This window comes from Pseudophryne corroboree, chromosome 4 (genome assembly GCF_028390025.1).
Source record: "Pseudophryne corroboree isolate aPseCor3 chromosome 4, aPseCor3.hap2, whole genome shotgun sequence".
In the NCBI taxonomy this organism is placed as follows: Eukaryota; Metazoa; Chordata; class Amphibia; order Anura; family Myobatrachidae; genus Pseudophryne; species Pseudophryne corroboree.
The window spans coordinates 353,702,663-353,717,875 of NC_086447.1; the positions used below are offsets into that span (position 1 = coordinate 353,702,663).

Sequence of the window (15,213 nt, forward strand, 5' to 3'; positions counted from 1 at the left end):
GTGTACACAAACCATAGGGTTTATACAGGAACCATTAATGTTAGGGAAAAAACCTTACCCGACTATAAGGTTACCGGGAAGTGGTGAGTAAGCCCGTAATTTTGGCCAAGATTATGCGAAAAACCTCATATTGCAAAATTTATTGCAAAATGTATAATTATTCAAATTAGCAATGTTTGAATAGTGTACCTGCACTCGTTCTCTTTGTATGTGGCACTACAGGTCTCAGTAAGGTAGCTCCTCTCATTACTTGCAATTACTGTGTACAGTCTAGGGCCCCTTCCCTATATGCTCGATATTGTGTATTTCTATGTGCATTTGTAGGTTTCAGACCCTTCAGCCTTGACTAACACCCCAAAAGCCCCCCCCCCCCCCCCCCACAGACACACACACACCTGTCACTGATTGGTCTTAAGTAGGGAACCTAGCATTATCTGACTGCACATTTTGAACAAGGCACAATGAAGGTGAGACCTAAAAGTTAAGATAATATGTCAGGTGTGGCTTAGGGTGAATTTTGAGGCGTGGGTCCCCCTGAATTGCTTTGCTTAAACTGCTTCAGGGCATCACAATATAATACTTTCTTTAGCACTTTATAGCACTTTTATTGTTTGTTTTATATACTGTATATGTATCAATTTTCATACATTTATTTTTCACCCCTGTAACACTAATACATGCAGCATCTGCTCTTTTGTATCCAACTTTCTCTCACCCTTCACTTTCCTCACTAGTGTGATGCCTTGGGGTGGTTCTGGCTTGGCTGTTTTTGGGGGTGATCCATGCTCTAGACTTGAACCCCTAGAATGTTAGGGAAAAAACCTTACTCAACTATGAGGTTACCGTGAAGTGGTGGGTAAACTTGTAGTTTTGGCCAAGATTATGCGAAAACCCTCATATTGCAATATGTATTATTATTCAAATTAGTAATGTTTGAATAGTGCACCTGCACTCGTTATATTATATATATTTTTATATATTATATACTCAATAGTGCACTCATTCTCTTTGTGTGTGACAAGTACTACAATACAAAGATGAGAATAAAGATTAAAAGACAACATATAGGTAGATTCAAATTCTTAAATCTCACTGTAGTTCATACTGTACATATTTTATACGTGATTTAAAAAAAATATCCTTCATTATTAAAAGATAAATAGCAAGCTGATGCAGCTGCTCACTATGAATTATCACTGCCATTCCTGTGTATAGACACCCCAAGGAAATAAATTGTCTATTGAAATTAATGGAAGAACTGCCCTAAAAATCCATAATTAGCATCAACGCCAGTACTAGATTTCATGGGATAATTCTCACTAAAATGAGCTTAGAGTGTCCCTGTCACTATGAAAACAATATATATATTAAACTAAAAAAGAAAACACAGTTGTCCTTTGGTGGCGCACAAAGATATTTATTATATGACACTATAAAAAATAACTTTTAATCTCAGTTGATAAAACCTTATACTGTGAAATATTAAAAGCAGATAACTTGAAGGATGTGCAAAAAAGTAAGAAATGGTGATAAAACTCACACTGTATAGTACAGTATAGTATGATTAATTATCAGAATTTATTCTGGATAGTTATCACTCCCTTATTAATATATTTATGTAATTGAGCCACTAACATTTTATTATTATTTTAATTCAAGACTGGCCCTATTCAGCGTAACCTGGGTGTCACTCTTGTATCAAATGTTAACGCTCTTCTTTTTTTTATACACATTTGGTTAAACCTAATAATTTTTTGGTTTTACCAGATGCATACTATAAAATTATACAGATTGGTTGCCGTGGGCAACCACTGGATCACTTTTCCACTATTTTCAGTGCTTCATGAATAGACCCCTTAATTCTTTATACAGAGGGAGCCTTTGGTAAGTATCACTGTATGTACCAGTTAAATATCTCAACAATTATTTTGAATGTCCCCCTTAGAGTAGCTACTTTTGAAGACCGAGATAGAGTTTACACCTCTACTCCTAATAGTGGGTTCATGTATTCTGAGTGACTTGCTGTTCTCCAATGTGCCCGAAAGTATAGGCACTGTATGGCAATAATATGTTACCCATCTTATTAGATTGTAATGTGCAACAACTAATCTGGCATTTCACCCTGGCAGGTTGGTGCCATGACTGCACCACAATACCTGCAAGCGGTTCCAAATATGAATACATATAGTTTTATATTTCCTTAGTATAAATACTGTATAGAAATAATAGTTACAATATTGTTTGCTGCTTATAACACCATGGATTCATAACATTCCTGCAACAGATGAATCTCTGAATTAGCCACTCTTGTTCCTCGAGCAACTAGTATCGGGACTATAATGACGTCCCAAGATTCAGAGTTACTTTCACATACAATCCCACAATTTGTAAACTGTACTGGCTTGTTGGCGCTAGTGCACAAGCAGGTATTATGATGTCACTAGAATACATGGGATAGAATAGAATAGGTTGGACTACCAATTTTAAATAAAGCCTGCTTATTGGTAGTTTGTTCTCACTAGTACATAAGCAAACATAGTGTGGTGTTCACTTATATGAGAGGGATAATATGGATTTATACAGTATTTGTGTCTTTATAATCTTACAATCAGGTCCACAATTCCAACACACTTAGGGGCCCATTCATAAAGCATAGGAAAGCCCTGTTATTCGGAAACAGAGCTTTACTCTGCTGTGGGTTATTCACAAAGCTGGTTACCATGGAGAAGCTCCTGACTTCTCCAGTGGCACCACCGGTGAGTGGCACCCCCATTCCTTGGTGAATGCGATTCATCAAGGAACGGAAAGCTCAGCTTTCTGCTTCTCCACGGAGTTCAGATTCGCCATCTCAGGATGGCGTAATTTGAACTTCAGTGCAGAAACAGCAGGGAAGCTCAATGCTTCCCTGCTCTCTGTCCAACACCCAATGCTAGCTCCACCCCCTGAACTCCCAACAGCCCCTGCAGCCTCCTGGGAGCTCAGCAGGTGGCGAATGAGTAGAAGGGACTGACTTCACTCTGCGCAGAGGGAACACAGCTGAAGATGTCAACGACGGAGCCATGGATACTGGATCACATTGCCAGAAAGGTGACTATACATGAATGGCTACTTACCAATACTATATATCGCATTGAACTGATGCAATGTATAGTGATAAGTAACAACTCACTTTTTATTTTGTACATGAATAGACCCCTTAGTGTGGATATTACCCCCTTCACCCATATAAAAGTCAGTGTTTATTAGATTACCACATGGGTCTGATACACTGCATTGAAATACAAGCTACTGGTGCTAATATGAGTTCCTTTATAGTCCCACAGGTTGCAATATTATGCCTGCTTGTTGGCAGTGTCGCACACTATAACACCAGACTCTCCAACATGACCCGCCCCACTAGGTACAAAATGATCTGTTTCTGGACTTCCCTCTTAATTTATTATTGCCATCACCTGTGAAGAAACAGCTTTCTTACCATTTAACTAGTTCAACACAGGTGATGGCAATAATAAATTAAGAGGGAAGTCCAGAAACAGAGCATTTTGTACCTAGTGGGGCGGGTCATATTGGAGGGTATGTAACACAAGCAGACGTTTAATGATACTGCATACAATATCCGATGCACTCTCTGTATGCATAATATACAGTTCAAATATAGTCTTCCACTCGACAGTTTGGATATTAGATACTTTTTATGGTCCCTTTTTTCCAAATAGAGCCTGCTTGTTGGTGGTGATGCCGCTCTGGTGTTCAAGCTGACACAATATAGTAATAATTCATATAAAGTGGGCAATGTGGATTTGGGAGTGTACCATTAAACTCTTGCAACTTTGTAGGCCTACATCATTTCCAGCACACATAGTGTAGGTGTTGCGTCTTCACTCATATAGAGATCTTCCTAAATCAGTGTTAGAGAAATATAATCCACTTGTGATAGTATGAGTTCCTGTGTAGTCCCATACTATCACAAGTGGATTATATTTAACACTGATTTAGGGAGATCTCTATGGGTTATATGCAATTGCGGTCGAATTCCCGAAATTGTCGAATTTCGGGTCATTTTCGCCCAAAAAAAAAATTCGCCTATGCAATTCAGTGCTTTCCGACCAAAAAACGGACTTTCAAAATTCGACTTTTTGAAATTCGAATTTTTGAAAATTCGACTTTTCTGCAATGATACAAGTGCTGCAATTCGACCAAAGCATATTCAATTCAAGTTTGGAAATTCGACAGCAGTGCTTTTAGACAGCAAATTCGTCATTTTCAATCCGCCACACTTTGGAGGGTGAAAACAATAAAAAAAATTTTAAACATGTTTTTTTTGGTGTTTTTTTTTTTAGGAATAGCATATCTATTTATATTAGAAGGGATTAGGTACTTTTTTTTTTTTTTTTTGGAGGCACAAATATTATTTATATATTTTTTAAAATATTTTTTTTTTTTTTTTTATTTATTGCTGGAACGGTAAAATCCTAAAAAAAATGGCGTGGGGTCCCCCCTCCAAAGCATAACCAGCCTCGGGCTCTTCGAGCTGGTCCTGGTTCTAAAAATGCGGGGAAAAAATTGACAGGGGATCCCCCGTATTTTTAAAACCAGCACCGGGCTCTGCGCCTGGTGCTGGTGCCAAAAATACGGGGGACAAAAAGAGTAGGGGTCCCCCGTATTTTTAACACCAGCATCGGGCTCCACTAGCTGGACAGATAATGCCACAGCCGGGGGTCACTTTTATGCCGTGCCCTGCGGCCGTGGCATTAAATATCCAACTAGTCACCCCTGGCCGGGGTACCCTGGGGGAGTGGGGACCCCTTCAATCAGCGGCTGACCGCGGGTAACCCCCCCCGCTAGCCGCTAAGTTCCCACCATTGAAACTAATGGAGCGGCTTTGCGATGCGCTGTCACAGCACAGACAGCGCACAGCCAATCAGGTGAGCGCCACGGAAGTAGCGCTTCCTGATTGGCTGAAGGGACTTCAGTGACAGGAGTCACGTGATGTCCCGGCATTCGGGAGAAAGGGGTCTGATGTGTCAGCATGGGACCCCTTTCAGTCCGCTATGGAGCGGGTGTTCGGTTTGTTTTTTTAACAAGTTCGTGGATTATCTCTGGACGTGGATGTACCTCTGGACGCTGGAAGGTGAGTATAATTTTTTCACAGGTACCCTCGGATCGTCGGAGACCGTGGCAGTCGGCGTGTCAACATAGGTAAGTATGTGTGTGTCGGTAGTGTGTAATAAAGTTTTACTATCAAGGTGTCTGTGTACTGTTTTTATTTGGGTATTTTTTTCCCAGTAGTACTACAGGTACCAGCGGGCCCGTTTTTCTCCCGCATGCTGGTACTTGTGGTTCTCCAAGTACCAGCTTGCGGGGGAGGCTTGCTGGGACTTGTAGTACTACTGGAAAAAACAATATCTTTTTATTATCACAAAAGGCTATCAGCCCCCCCATCCGCAGCCCATTGGATGGGGGACGACAGCCTCGGGCTTCACCCCTGGCCCTTGGGTGGCTGGGGGGGGGGACCCCTTGATTGAAGGGGTCCCCACTCCCCCAGGGTACCCCGGCCAGGGGTGACTAGTTGGGTAGTTAATGCCACGGCCGCAGGGCACGGCATAAAAGTGACCCCCGGCTGTGGCATTATCTGTCCAGCTAGTGGAGCCCGATGCTGGTGTTAAAAATACGGGGGACCCCTACTCTTTTTGTCCCCCGTATTTTTGGCACCAGCACCAGGCGCAGAGCCCGGTGCTGGTTTTAAAAATACGGGGGATCCCTGCCCAATTTTTCCCCGCATTTTTAGAACCAGGACCAGCTCGAAGAGCCCGAGGCTGGTTATGCTTTGGAGGGGGGACCCCATGCCATTTTTTTTTCCGGGTTTTTCCAGTTTTTTCCCGTTTTTTAAAATCGCGGCAAAATCCGCCAAATCGTCCGATTTTCGCCCGCGGTTCTGGCGAATCCGTTTTTCATTGAATATGGTGAATTCCGGCAGCCACCTTCCGGAATTCACTTGTCGAATTAAGTCGAATTAAAAAACGGCGAAAAATTGCCGCGATTCGCCGTGAATTGCATATACCCCTATATGAGTGAAGGCGCAACACCTACACTATGTGTGCTGGATATGATGTACAAGGTTGCAAGAGTTTATGGTACACTCCCAAATCCATATTGCCCCATTTATATGAATTATTCCTGTACATCCATTACAGTTGGGTGCATACTAATGAAAGAGAATGGGATCCATGGAATGGTAGCTCGTTTACCCTGGCCGTCCCAGTTTAATAGATGCATTTCACTTTAGCACTCTGTAGCTCAACTATTATATGTGCCACTGCCAACTCTTAAATGAATTCCCTATTCTGTCCATTGTAACCTAAGCAGTATACCCAAGATGTCTGGTAATATTGTGGGCAGGATAACTAACCCCTGGATTTATGACCCAAAATGGCTGCTTCTGCCCTGTATTATCTTCATGGTGTTCTGTATTTTCTGCAAATATAAACCACTGTATTATGTTCTGTTTATGAATTCCATAAAGCACAATAAGTCCTTCTGGACAATTTAAATAAAATAATTAGTAGTAATATTATTAATGGACAAAGGTTCCTAAGACCTTTGTCTAATCATGCCAAATTAGGCAAAAAATAAAAAAAACACATTTTCAGTCTACAAGTAAAAGTAAATCGAAATATTCTCTTAGCATGCTCTATAATAAGTGTCTGTGACTTGGATTGCCTGAGAATTGTGTTTGGTTACTCATTCATTCACAAGCATTTTCCTATACTGGCCCTTATATTTGGCTAGCAGCTAAGGGAAATACTGATTTATTAAGTCACCTACATTCAGCAACAGCAAGTCATTGAGAGCAGTTGGTTTTACAGAGTTATTTTTCCTCACATGGCATTATAAAAGCAGAAGAATTTCCCTTTGGATTACAAAGAGATGAGAATTCTCCATTATATTTTAATACCAGAAATATTTTATGTTATAATAAATAATGATTGTGGACTGTTTACGTAAACATTTTGCTTTTTGTTGTTGTGCAACCACAGTATGTGTCCCAACGGGAAGCGGTTAAGATACCACTGCTCAGGAATCTGGATCCCGGCGGGCAGAATGCTGACACCGGAAACCCGACAAGTGGTACAATGCCGACGCTGGAATACTGGCAAGACAGGCTATTCTCCCTCTGTGGGTGTTCACGACACCCATAGAGGGAAAATATAACCTGTGGCGAGTGCAGCGAGCTACCATGCCCACAGCATGGTGAGCGCAGCTAGCCCACAAGGGTCTTTCGAGCACTTGTCCCGCTACCGGTATACTACTGACCGATATGCCGCTGTCGGTATAGTGGCATCCTGGTCAGTGGTGATTCATACTGAACCCGTCCCTACATTCCTTGAAATTTATTGGCTGTGGTGGTTTACCAAGTACCAGCCGCTTCCAGTCAAAGGTAAAAACATTTTGGCGGACCAGCACTACTCCCAGATAAGCACTTTCTCAAAAAATTTCACTTCAAATTCCCAGGTGGCCAAACTGCATCCTTTCTGGATAATGTCCAGTGAGGATGTAATTCAACTAAAATACAAAAATGTGGTGAATATTCAGATGCGATAAGATAAACTTGAACTCAAACTTGCGAGTGCAAAGTTCACCTATTATGCCAGATTTAATCAGTTCCATACAGTTTGTTAAGAAGCTATTTTTCCTCTGTAACTACACCTATGCACTGAATGATTTCATACTAAGGGAGTGTTGTATAAATTACTCTGAAAATGTTTTCAGATAATAAACTAGCCACTGAATCAGTGATTAATTTATTACTGACTTTTCCATTAAAGACTAATTATTGTACCAGCTGTAGCTTTAATGAGCTGAACTGTTTTTATATAATCAAATATTCCATTAGATTGTCCAGGTAAAATAGTACAAGAAGAATTAGTCATTTGTGTTATTGTTAGATCTGAGAGGAGCATAGCCGCAGTCGCCTAATAATTACATCTTTTTTACTTTTCTAGTTGTTGACTGCATGTTACCAATAGACCTTGAAAATGGATTTGTGACCTTTCCTACACCAGCAAATATCACCACTTACCAATCATCTCTTACATATTCCTGCCGAGAACCTTACTACACAATGATTCCAAACATGACTGGTAAGAGTACGCTATGAAAGAAACATTTCAGCCACAATAAAAAAACAAAAAATAGAGTTGGTTGATGTTCACTAAGAACTATCTTTTTAGTATTTATAATCATAAAAGGCAAAGTCAGTATTTATAATCATGTATAAATAAATGTGGTACTGTAAAATGGGGTTTGGTACGGGACACCGGTAATCAGCATGAAGGCGGTCAGACGGAATTCCAACAGCAGTATTCTGACTACCAGGATCCCAAGCGCAACTGCATCCTGTAGAATGAGCTTCATGATATTGCAAATACATGAATGCGTTAATGGATTTCTTTGCCTTCTAATGTAGCTGAATACACCTGTGATGCAAGTGGATTGTGGATAAACTCAGAGATTGGAGCTAAACTTCCGCTCTGTCAGACAGGTAATAATAATAAACACTTACTGTATACAATTAACTATTGGTCCTAATATGTAAAGTGACTACTTATTATGTCATGGGTCAGACTACTACTTCATGGTACAAACTACTGTCAAAGCAAACTACTGTACTAGAAGTCATTTCTACAACTAAGATTTGAATTGTGGGGGTTTCATTTATAAATTCCTGCATCCAGATTGTCAAATATATATTTGTGCTTTCATAGTATTTATAATAGAAACCTAAATGTAATGATTGTGGTTATTCTGCATCCATTGGATAGCTGAGTTGATAAATTTCCTACAATATGTACTTTTAAAAATAAAAATGTACCATATAGATTTATGAATGTTGCTACTAGATTATTTATTACTGTATCTATGTGTAAAGTACAAGGCCATAATGAAGGGTGTGTAAGTGGTTCCTCACCCAATTAGCAAGGCATAGGGCGCGTCACATTTTCTGCCCTGCTGACACCATGGAGAGGCAGGCTGTCACCATTTCCAACTTGTCGGTTACCTGGAGAGGCAGCTCAGTACATAGAAATTTAGAGGGCGCATCTTTAGCATGTGCCCAGCACAAGGGTAGGTGAGAGCCTGGCTGGGCCCAGGTACTTTTCAAGGAGTGGCCTAATCACAGGAGGTATGGTCATGTACCCTTAGAAAATAATACTGAAAAATATTGTATTTTAAGCACCTACATGGCCACACTGCAGCCCAGTACACAACAGAGTATGCTGGGCTGAGTAGAAGAGCTGCAGCTGCTGCTGCCAGGCAAAGGGGAAGGGGCCTGGGCCCCTACTGGACCCTCACTGGTCCCCTCCATCAGACCTGGGCCCGGGTAATTTGTACCTTCTCCCTTCCCTCCCACGACACCACTGCCTAGCACACACCTTACTGCTCCGAGTTCTCTCCTGGAGCTTTTTGTGGGATGTCACTATTTGTCGTGGGAGGTGGGTGTTGGTGGGGGGTGGGGTACTGGTGATGGCACAGGATGCAAAGGTGCCCAGCTATACACCTGAAAGTACTGTACATAGTTAATTCATCTTTATATTTGACACCAATGATGATGAGACAATACATTCAAGGTTTGCTAAAAGTAAACACATGAAAACTAAAGTGTAATCTATTGTACTGATAACATTTCAAATATTGCATTAAAGGTTTAGAACTCAGTAGTGTGAACTACAGTAGCCCATTAGAGATCATTCATCTTATTTTTAATACAGTATTAAGGTGTTAGTTGTTTTGCAGCTTAAAAGTCCATTAATAAACAAGCTCTTAACTGTATAGCAAATATACCAGGGCTTGGAATGTATATGTAAATTGTTGCTAAGCATAATGGTCTGATTTAAAATAACTAACAAGCCTTTACATTATAAAAACTTTGTGTAGAACATTTTTCAGAATATGAAATGCACTGATAATTATAGTGTTTAATGTAATGTTTAATTCTATGTATAAAATCTGCATTCAACAAAGTACAGTATAATAGTACACATGTTCTGTTTCCACAAGGATATCAGTCATATCTAATTAATGTCTTACATACATTAAAGTAATAAATTGCTTCCAGATTTTCATTAAGTTTGTACAAATAGGTCTATGCATGCTTGCTTACACATTTTAGGTGCCTGTGACTACATTTTGCATTGAGCAATTGGTCTCGTCACTGCCAGGTACTATATTTTACTCATTATTTCAGCAGGACTTCTGTGTTTTTTGCTTCTAAACCATTTAGCAATGTACATCAGTATACTGTCAAGAGATTTCTGACAGAATTCTGTTCCGAGAGATGTCCAAACATGTCTCTGCCCCAGACGACGGAGAGGCTACAGTAAATGTTCCAGCCATTTTTGGTTTCCAAGGAAAGCTCACTGTTTGCAAGTAAAACTCAGGCCAAGATTTTTGGAACATTCTTGTGGCTGAGATGTAGGGTCTAGCATTTAATGTGTGGTTATAGCCTGCGGCTCTTCACTTTCCCAGGATGTTATGAAGGCACTGCAGCTCTGCCATGTTTTATCTGCTGTTCTCTTATTATAATTCTCTTTCTATGGATTTGGTCTCTCTGGTGAAAAAGGAGCATAACACATACAGGAAGATCTTCTTATCCTTATTGAGGGTTTGGGCTCAGACAGGGATTCTGAAGAACATCCTCTGTAAAGACATATTTGCTATTGTCCTGGTGCTGTGAATCTTTTCATTAAATACAAGGGTTCTTGATGGACCAATAACAACATTGGCAGGTATTCAAGGTTTCAAGCATACAATGATGTATCATACCATTGATACATCATTGTTAGTGGATTATGCCTGGATAAAACCTTTATGTAGCCCTAAAATATATCTCCATATCATAGAGTACATGATTGTGGACACAGAAAGCTGGCATAATGAAGGGTATTCTCAGATTTTATTACAGTGTTACACAAGTACTGTATCCGATGAAAAAAAAAACATTTTCACTGCACATGAACTAGAAATTGGAATGACAAACCTGGCATAATCTACTTGGGTATACATTATTTTACCTTTAGTATCACTTACTCTACCACTTGCTGATGTTTCTTTTTTACATTGTTTTCCTTTGACAGTATGTGGAAAGCCCACACGATTACTCCCAGGAATAGTCAAACGGATCATTGGAGGGCGCAATGCAGAACCAGGATTCTTTCCCTGGCAGGTCCTGATTGTGGTGGAAGATATGTCCCGTGTTCCGGAGAACAAGTGGTTTGGCAGTGGGGCTCTTCTGTCAGATTACTGGGTCCTCACAGCAGCGCATGTGTTGAAATCTCAACGCCGTGACAACACTGTAATATCTGTTTCAAAGGAACATGTGACTGTCTACTTGGGGTTGCATGATGTGCGAAATAAAAAAGATGCCATAACCAGAACAGTAGAGAAGATTATATTGCATGAAGATTTTGATCCACAAATTTATAACCATGATATTGCCCTGGTAAAATTGAAAGAAAAAGTTCTAATGAGCCAATATATAATGCCAGTATGCCTGCCTGTGCTCAGCCATGAGTTAGATGGTCCTCAGCCTAATACTCTTGGCCTTGTAGCTGGATGGGGTATCTCCAATCCTAATATCACTGTGGATGAAGTAATCAGCTCTGGCATGAGAACACTGTCTGATGTACTGCAATATGTGAAGCTACCAGTGGTGCTCCATGCTGAGTGTAAGGCAAGCTATGAATCCCGCTCTGGAAATTATAGTGTGACTGAAAACATGTTCTGTGCTGGCTATTATGAAGGTGGGAAAGACACCTGCCTTGGAGACAGTGGAGGGGCCTTTATAATTCAGGATCCTGACACAAAAAGATGGGTGGCTCAAGGCCTGGTATCTTGGGGGGGACCTGAAGAATGTGGAAGTAAGCAAGTGTATGGTGTATATACCAAAGTGTCAAACTATGTGAACTGGTTGGATAATCAGGTCATCTCCTAAAGAGTTAAATATATTTAAGCTTAAAAAGGAGTGATGCATGAATAGCAGACTTCATTCCAACTCCTTGGTGCCATGAGGCAGTCCGGTGGGTGCTATGTGACAGCATATGTTAGCAGTATAGCATTGGGGAACTATTCCCATTGACATGATACTCATGCATAAAAGAGTTCAGGAAATTATGTGTGCTATATCTGTAGATTGTCACACACACACACACACACACACACACACACACACACACGCACACATATACATACACATATACATATACACACACACACACACACACACACACACATATATATATATATATTCATGGAGATTTCAACATTGATAATTGCAAACACTCCTAAACCAAAAAAAGCTATCCTTATACAATGTAGATGTTCCATTATCATTTTATGCCTGTCTTCTCTACCGTATATGAGCAACTGTTACTGGCCCCTCCCTACTTACAATTTATATTGTTTTTGTGATAGCTATGTCTGGCCTTGCCTTTATGTTGTTTTGCGGGAGGATTACCACATATGAATATATCTGACTAAAGGGTTTTGGTAAGTGATATGGTGATTTTGTACAAAGAAAAGCAATGGAGCTGCAGGTCAATTACACACAGAAAAGAGATTTAGGGGGGAATTCAATTGAGAACTAACGGATGTCTGCATGTCAGTCGCCATGCTTTATGGCAGAGGGATCTCGCTTAAAAGTGTTCACTACCCCATAGAGTAGCAAGCACTTTTGAGCCAATCCATGTACCCAGGCAAAGGGTGCAACAGCAATTCGCACCTTTTACCTTTAATTGAATCCCCCCTTTGTAACACCTTTACAGAAGCCAGGATTATCCTAGAACATGGTCGTTGTTGTTACTATTATTATTATTATTATTATTATTATTATTATTGTTATTATTATTTTTTTATTATTATTATTGTTGTTGTTATTATTATTGTTATTGTTATTATTATTATTATTATAATACTCTCCGCTTTTAAAACATAAAAAAAAATGAATAAAAGAGTTTAGTTGCCTTAATTAATACCAGGTAACTTCTCTGTTGATAATCACACTACACTACTGTGTTTTTGTTTTGTAACAAAAGTCTGTAATCATCTGTACAATTACTTTAACCAATGGTACGCTATTTTATTGTCTTGTACATTTTCTTGGGCACGGTGCACTGTGGGTATGCTGCTAGACCGGAGAAAAGTTTGAAGATTATTCTAAAGGGTATATTTATTAAAGTGCTGGTTTTCAAAAGTGGAGATGTTACCCATAGCAACCAATCAGATTCTACTTATCATTTATCTAGCACCTTCTAGAAGATTATAGCTAGAATCTGATTGGTTGCTATGGGCAACATCTCCACTTCTAAAAACCTGCACTTTAGTAAATATACACCTAAGAATCCCTAAAATCGAGTGCAGTCATGATGATGGAAAAATCAATAAACCTTTGATAATTAGATTTTTTTTCTTTTATATTTATGCCTAAATATTTAGAAACTATAAACAGAGACATGATTTCCATCAAATGTGACATAAGAAATATCATTTGAAATATTTTGTCAGTGACATCTAGAAAAAAATTGTATCTGACAGTTCTAAAGGCTACCTTCACCTAAACAGTATCTCTAAAGCCGGCTACACACTGAGACAATATCAACCCGATACGTGGTTTCCGGCCGAGTCAGAACAACATATCCGGCATATCGTCCAGTTTGTATGCCCGATATCCGGGTGCCCGTGGTCACATGCAACATCGCCCGGTCGGCTGTGCTGCATGGACAACTGGGCGATATCGCATGCAACCTGGTCTATGCTAATGAAGGACGGAACAGTGATCTTTCGCATCCTTTATTAGATCGTTCTGATGTGTACCCAGGATCCAATATGTTGGGCCGTCGGGCTAGTACATCTGCAACGCATTGTTACAATTTCACCATTCCCCAACGCCTGGGTCGGGGAATTGTGAATATTCAACAAGTTGGGATTAGCAAATTTCCAACATGGAGAATTTCCCTGATTCCCTGACGGATTATTGACGACTATTGATGGCCGGGATCAGTTGTTCTGAACTATGGATCGTGGTTCTCGTCGCATTGGGGAAATGGCAGGCTGGTGTATGGAGGCCTTTAGTTTCTTAGGGGTAGGTGTATCAAGTCTTTCAGAGATAAAGTGGAGACATTGCCTAAAGTAACATATCGGAATGTTTTGGACATCTTCTCCACATTATCTCTCCAAGGCTTGATACATCTCCCCCTTAGTTTTATGTTATCTTGAGCATTATGCCAACATCTAATCTAAATAGTGGCGGATGCTCCACACAGGGCAGCACAGCAAAGCAAAATAAGCAGAGGAGAGCAGGATTAAACACAGGGTCGGACTGGCCCACAGGGGTACAGGGGAAACCACCGGTAGGCCCCACTGCCTGAGGGCCCACTCCTTCCTCTTGGGATCAGGTTCCAGACTGTGCACTTGTGTTATACATGGGAGATATGTTGCATTACACTGCACTAAACAATTGTGTATTTCAAGCCTCTATTGAGGCTGACCACACCCCCTTTGTAGTCTGGCCACACCCCTAAGTATGGGCCCCTATAACTGCATTCCCCCGGTGGGCCCTTCATGCCCCAGTCCGACACTGATTAAACATAACCCTAACCAGGGGCTGAACTTCCAGAGGCACTAGAGACACCTGCCTCCGGGGCTCCAAGCCCTAAAAGGGCACCTACATGTACAGCAGCACATGTGTGTTTCACAACGGGATCTGAGTGTGACTGCTGCTCTTCCAACGGAGCTCTGCAGCACACAGTTCTGTCCCAGGAGCCCTGCTGCTAACACCTGCAACAGGGGACAGGATGGATCCAGCCAGTTACCAATCAGCTTGAGCTGCAGCAAGCAACAGTGCATCTGCCGCTGCTGCTGGACTACGAGATGGGAGCCACCGGTGATCACTGATTCTGCATGCTGCAGACGGCTGAATCTCGTAAGTCTGACCCTGACCCACCAGCCGTTGTCACACAGTGTAGCTGGAGCCCTGCCAAGTCACTGCAGGCACTGGTCCCTGTAGACCAGCTGAGAGTGCTATGTATACAACTCTGTAAGTTGTGTGTGTTATATATACATGGTTGAGTCACATTATTATGACCACCTCCTACATTTGATTTTGGCAGTGCGTAGCCCATGAAGAACATCACGTGTCATGCGATGGCTTGGTGGGTATAT

At 40.8% G+C, this 15,213-nt stretch overlaps 1 protein-coding gene across 2 annotated transcripts in view; it reads left to right on the top strand.

Moving 5' to 3' along the window:
• MASP1 (MBL associated serine protease 1) overlaps nt 1–15,213 on the top strand; it is a 345,593-nt gene that overhangs the window by 152,937 nt on the left and 177,443 nt on the right. The window contains exons 9-11 of one of the 2 annotated variants that reach the window (XM_063916501.1): nt 8,004–8,141; nt 8,468–8,542; nt 11,133–12,247. In XM_063916501.1, coding sequence (XP_063772571.1) covers nt 8,004–8,141; nt 8,468–8,542; nt 11,133–11,989 — 1,070 coding nt within the window. In that variant the 3' untranslated portion in view covers nt 11,990–12,247. Of the gene's footprint in view, nt 1–8,003; nt 8,142–8,467; nt 8,543–11,132; nt 12,248–15,213 lie in introns of those variants that run through there. The other variant, XM_063916502.1, reaches the window with a different exon arrangement.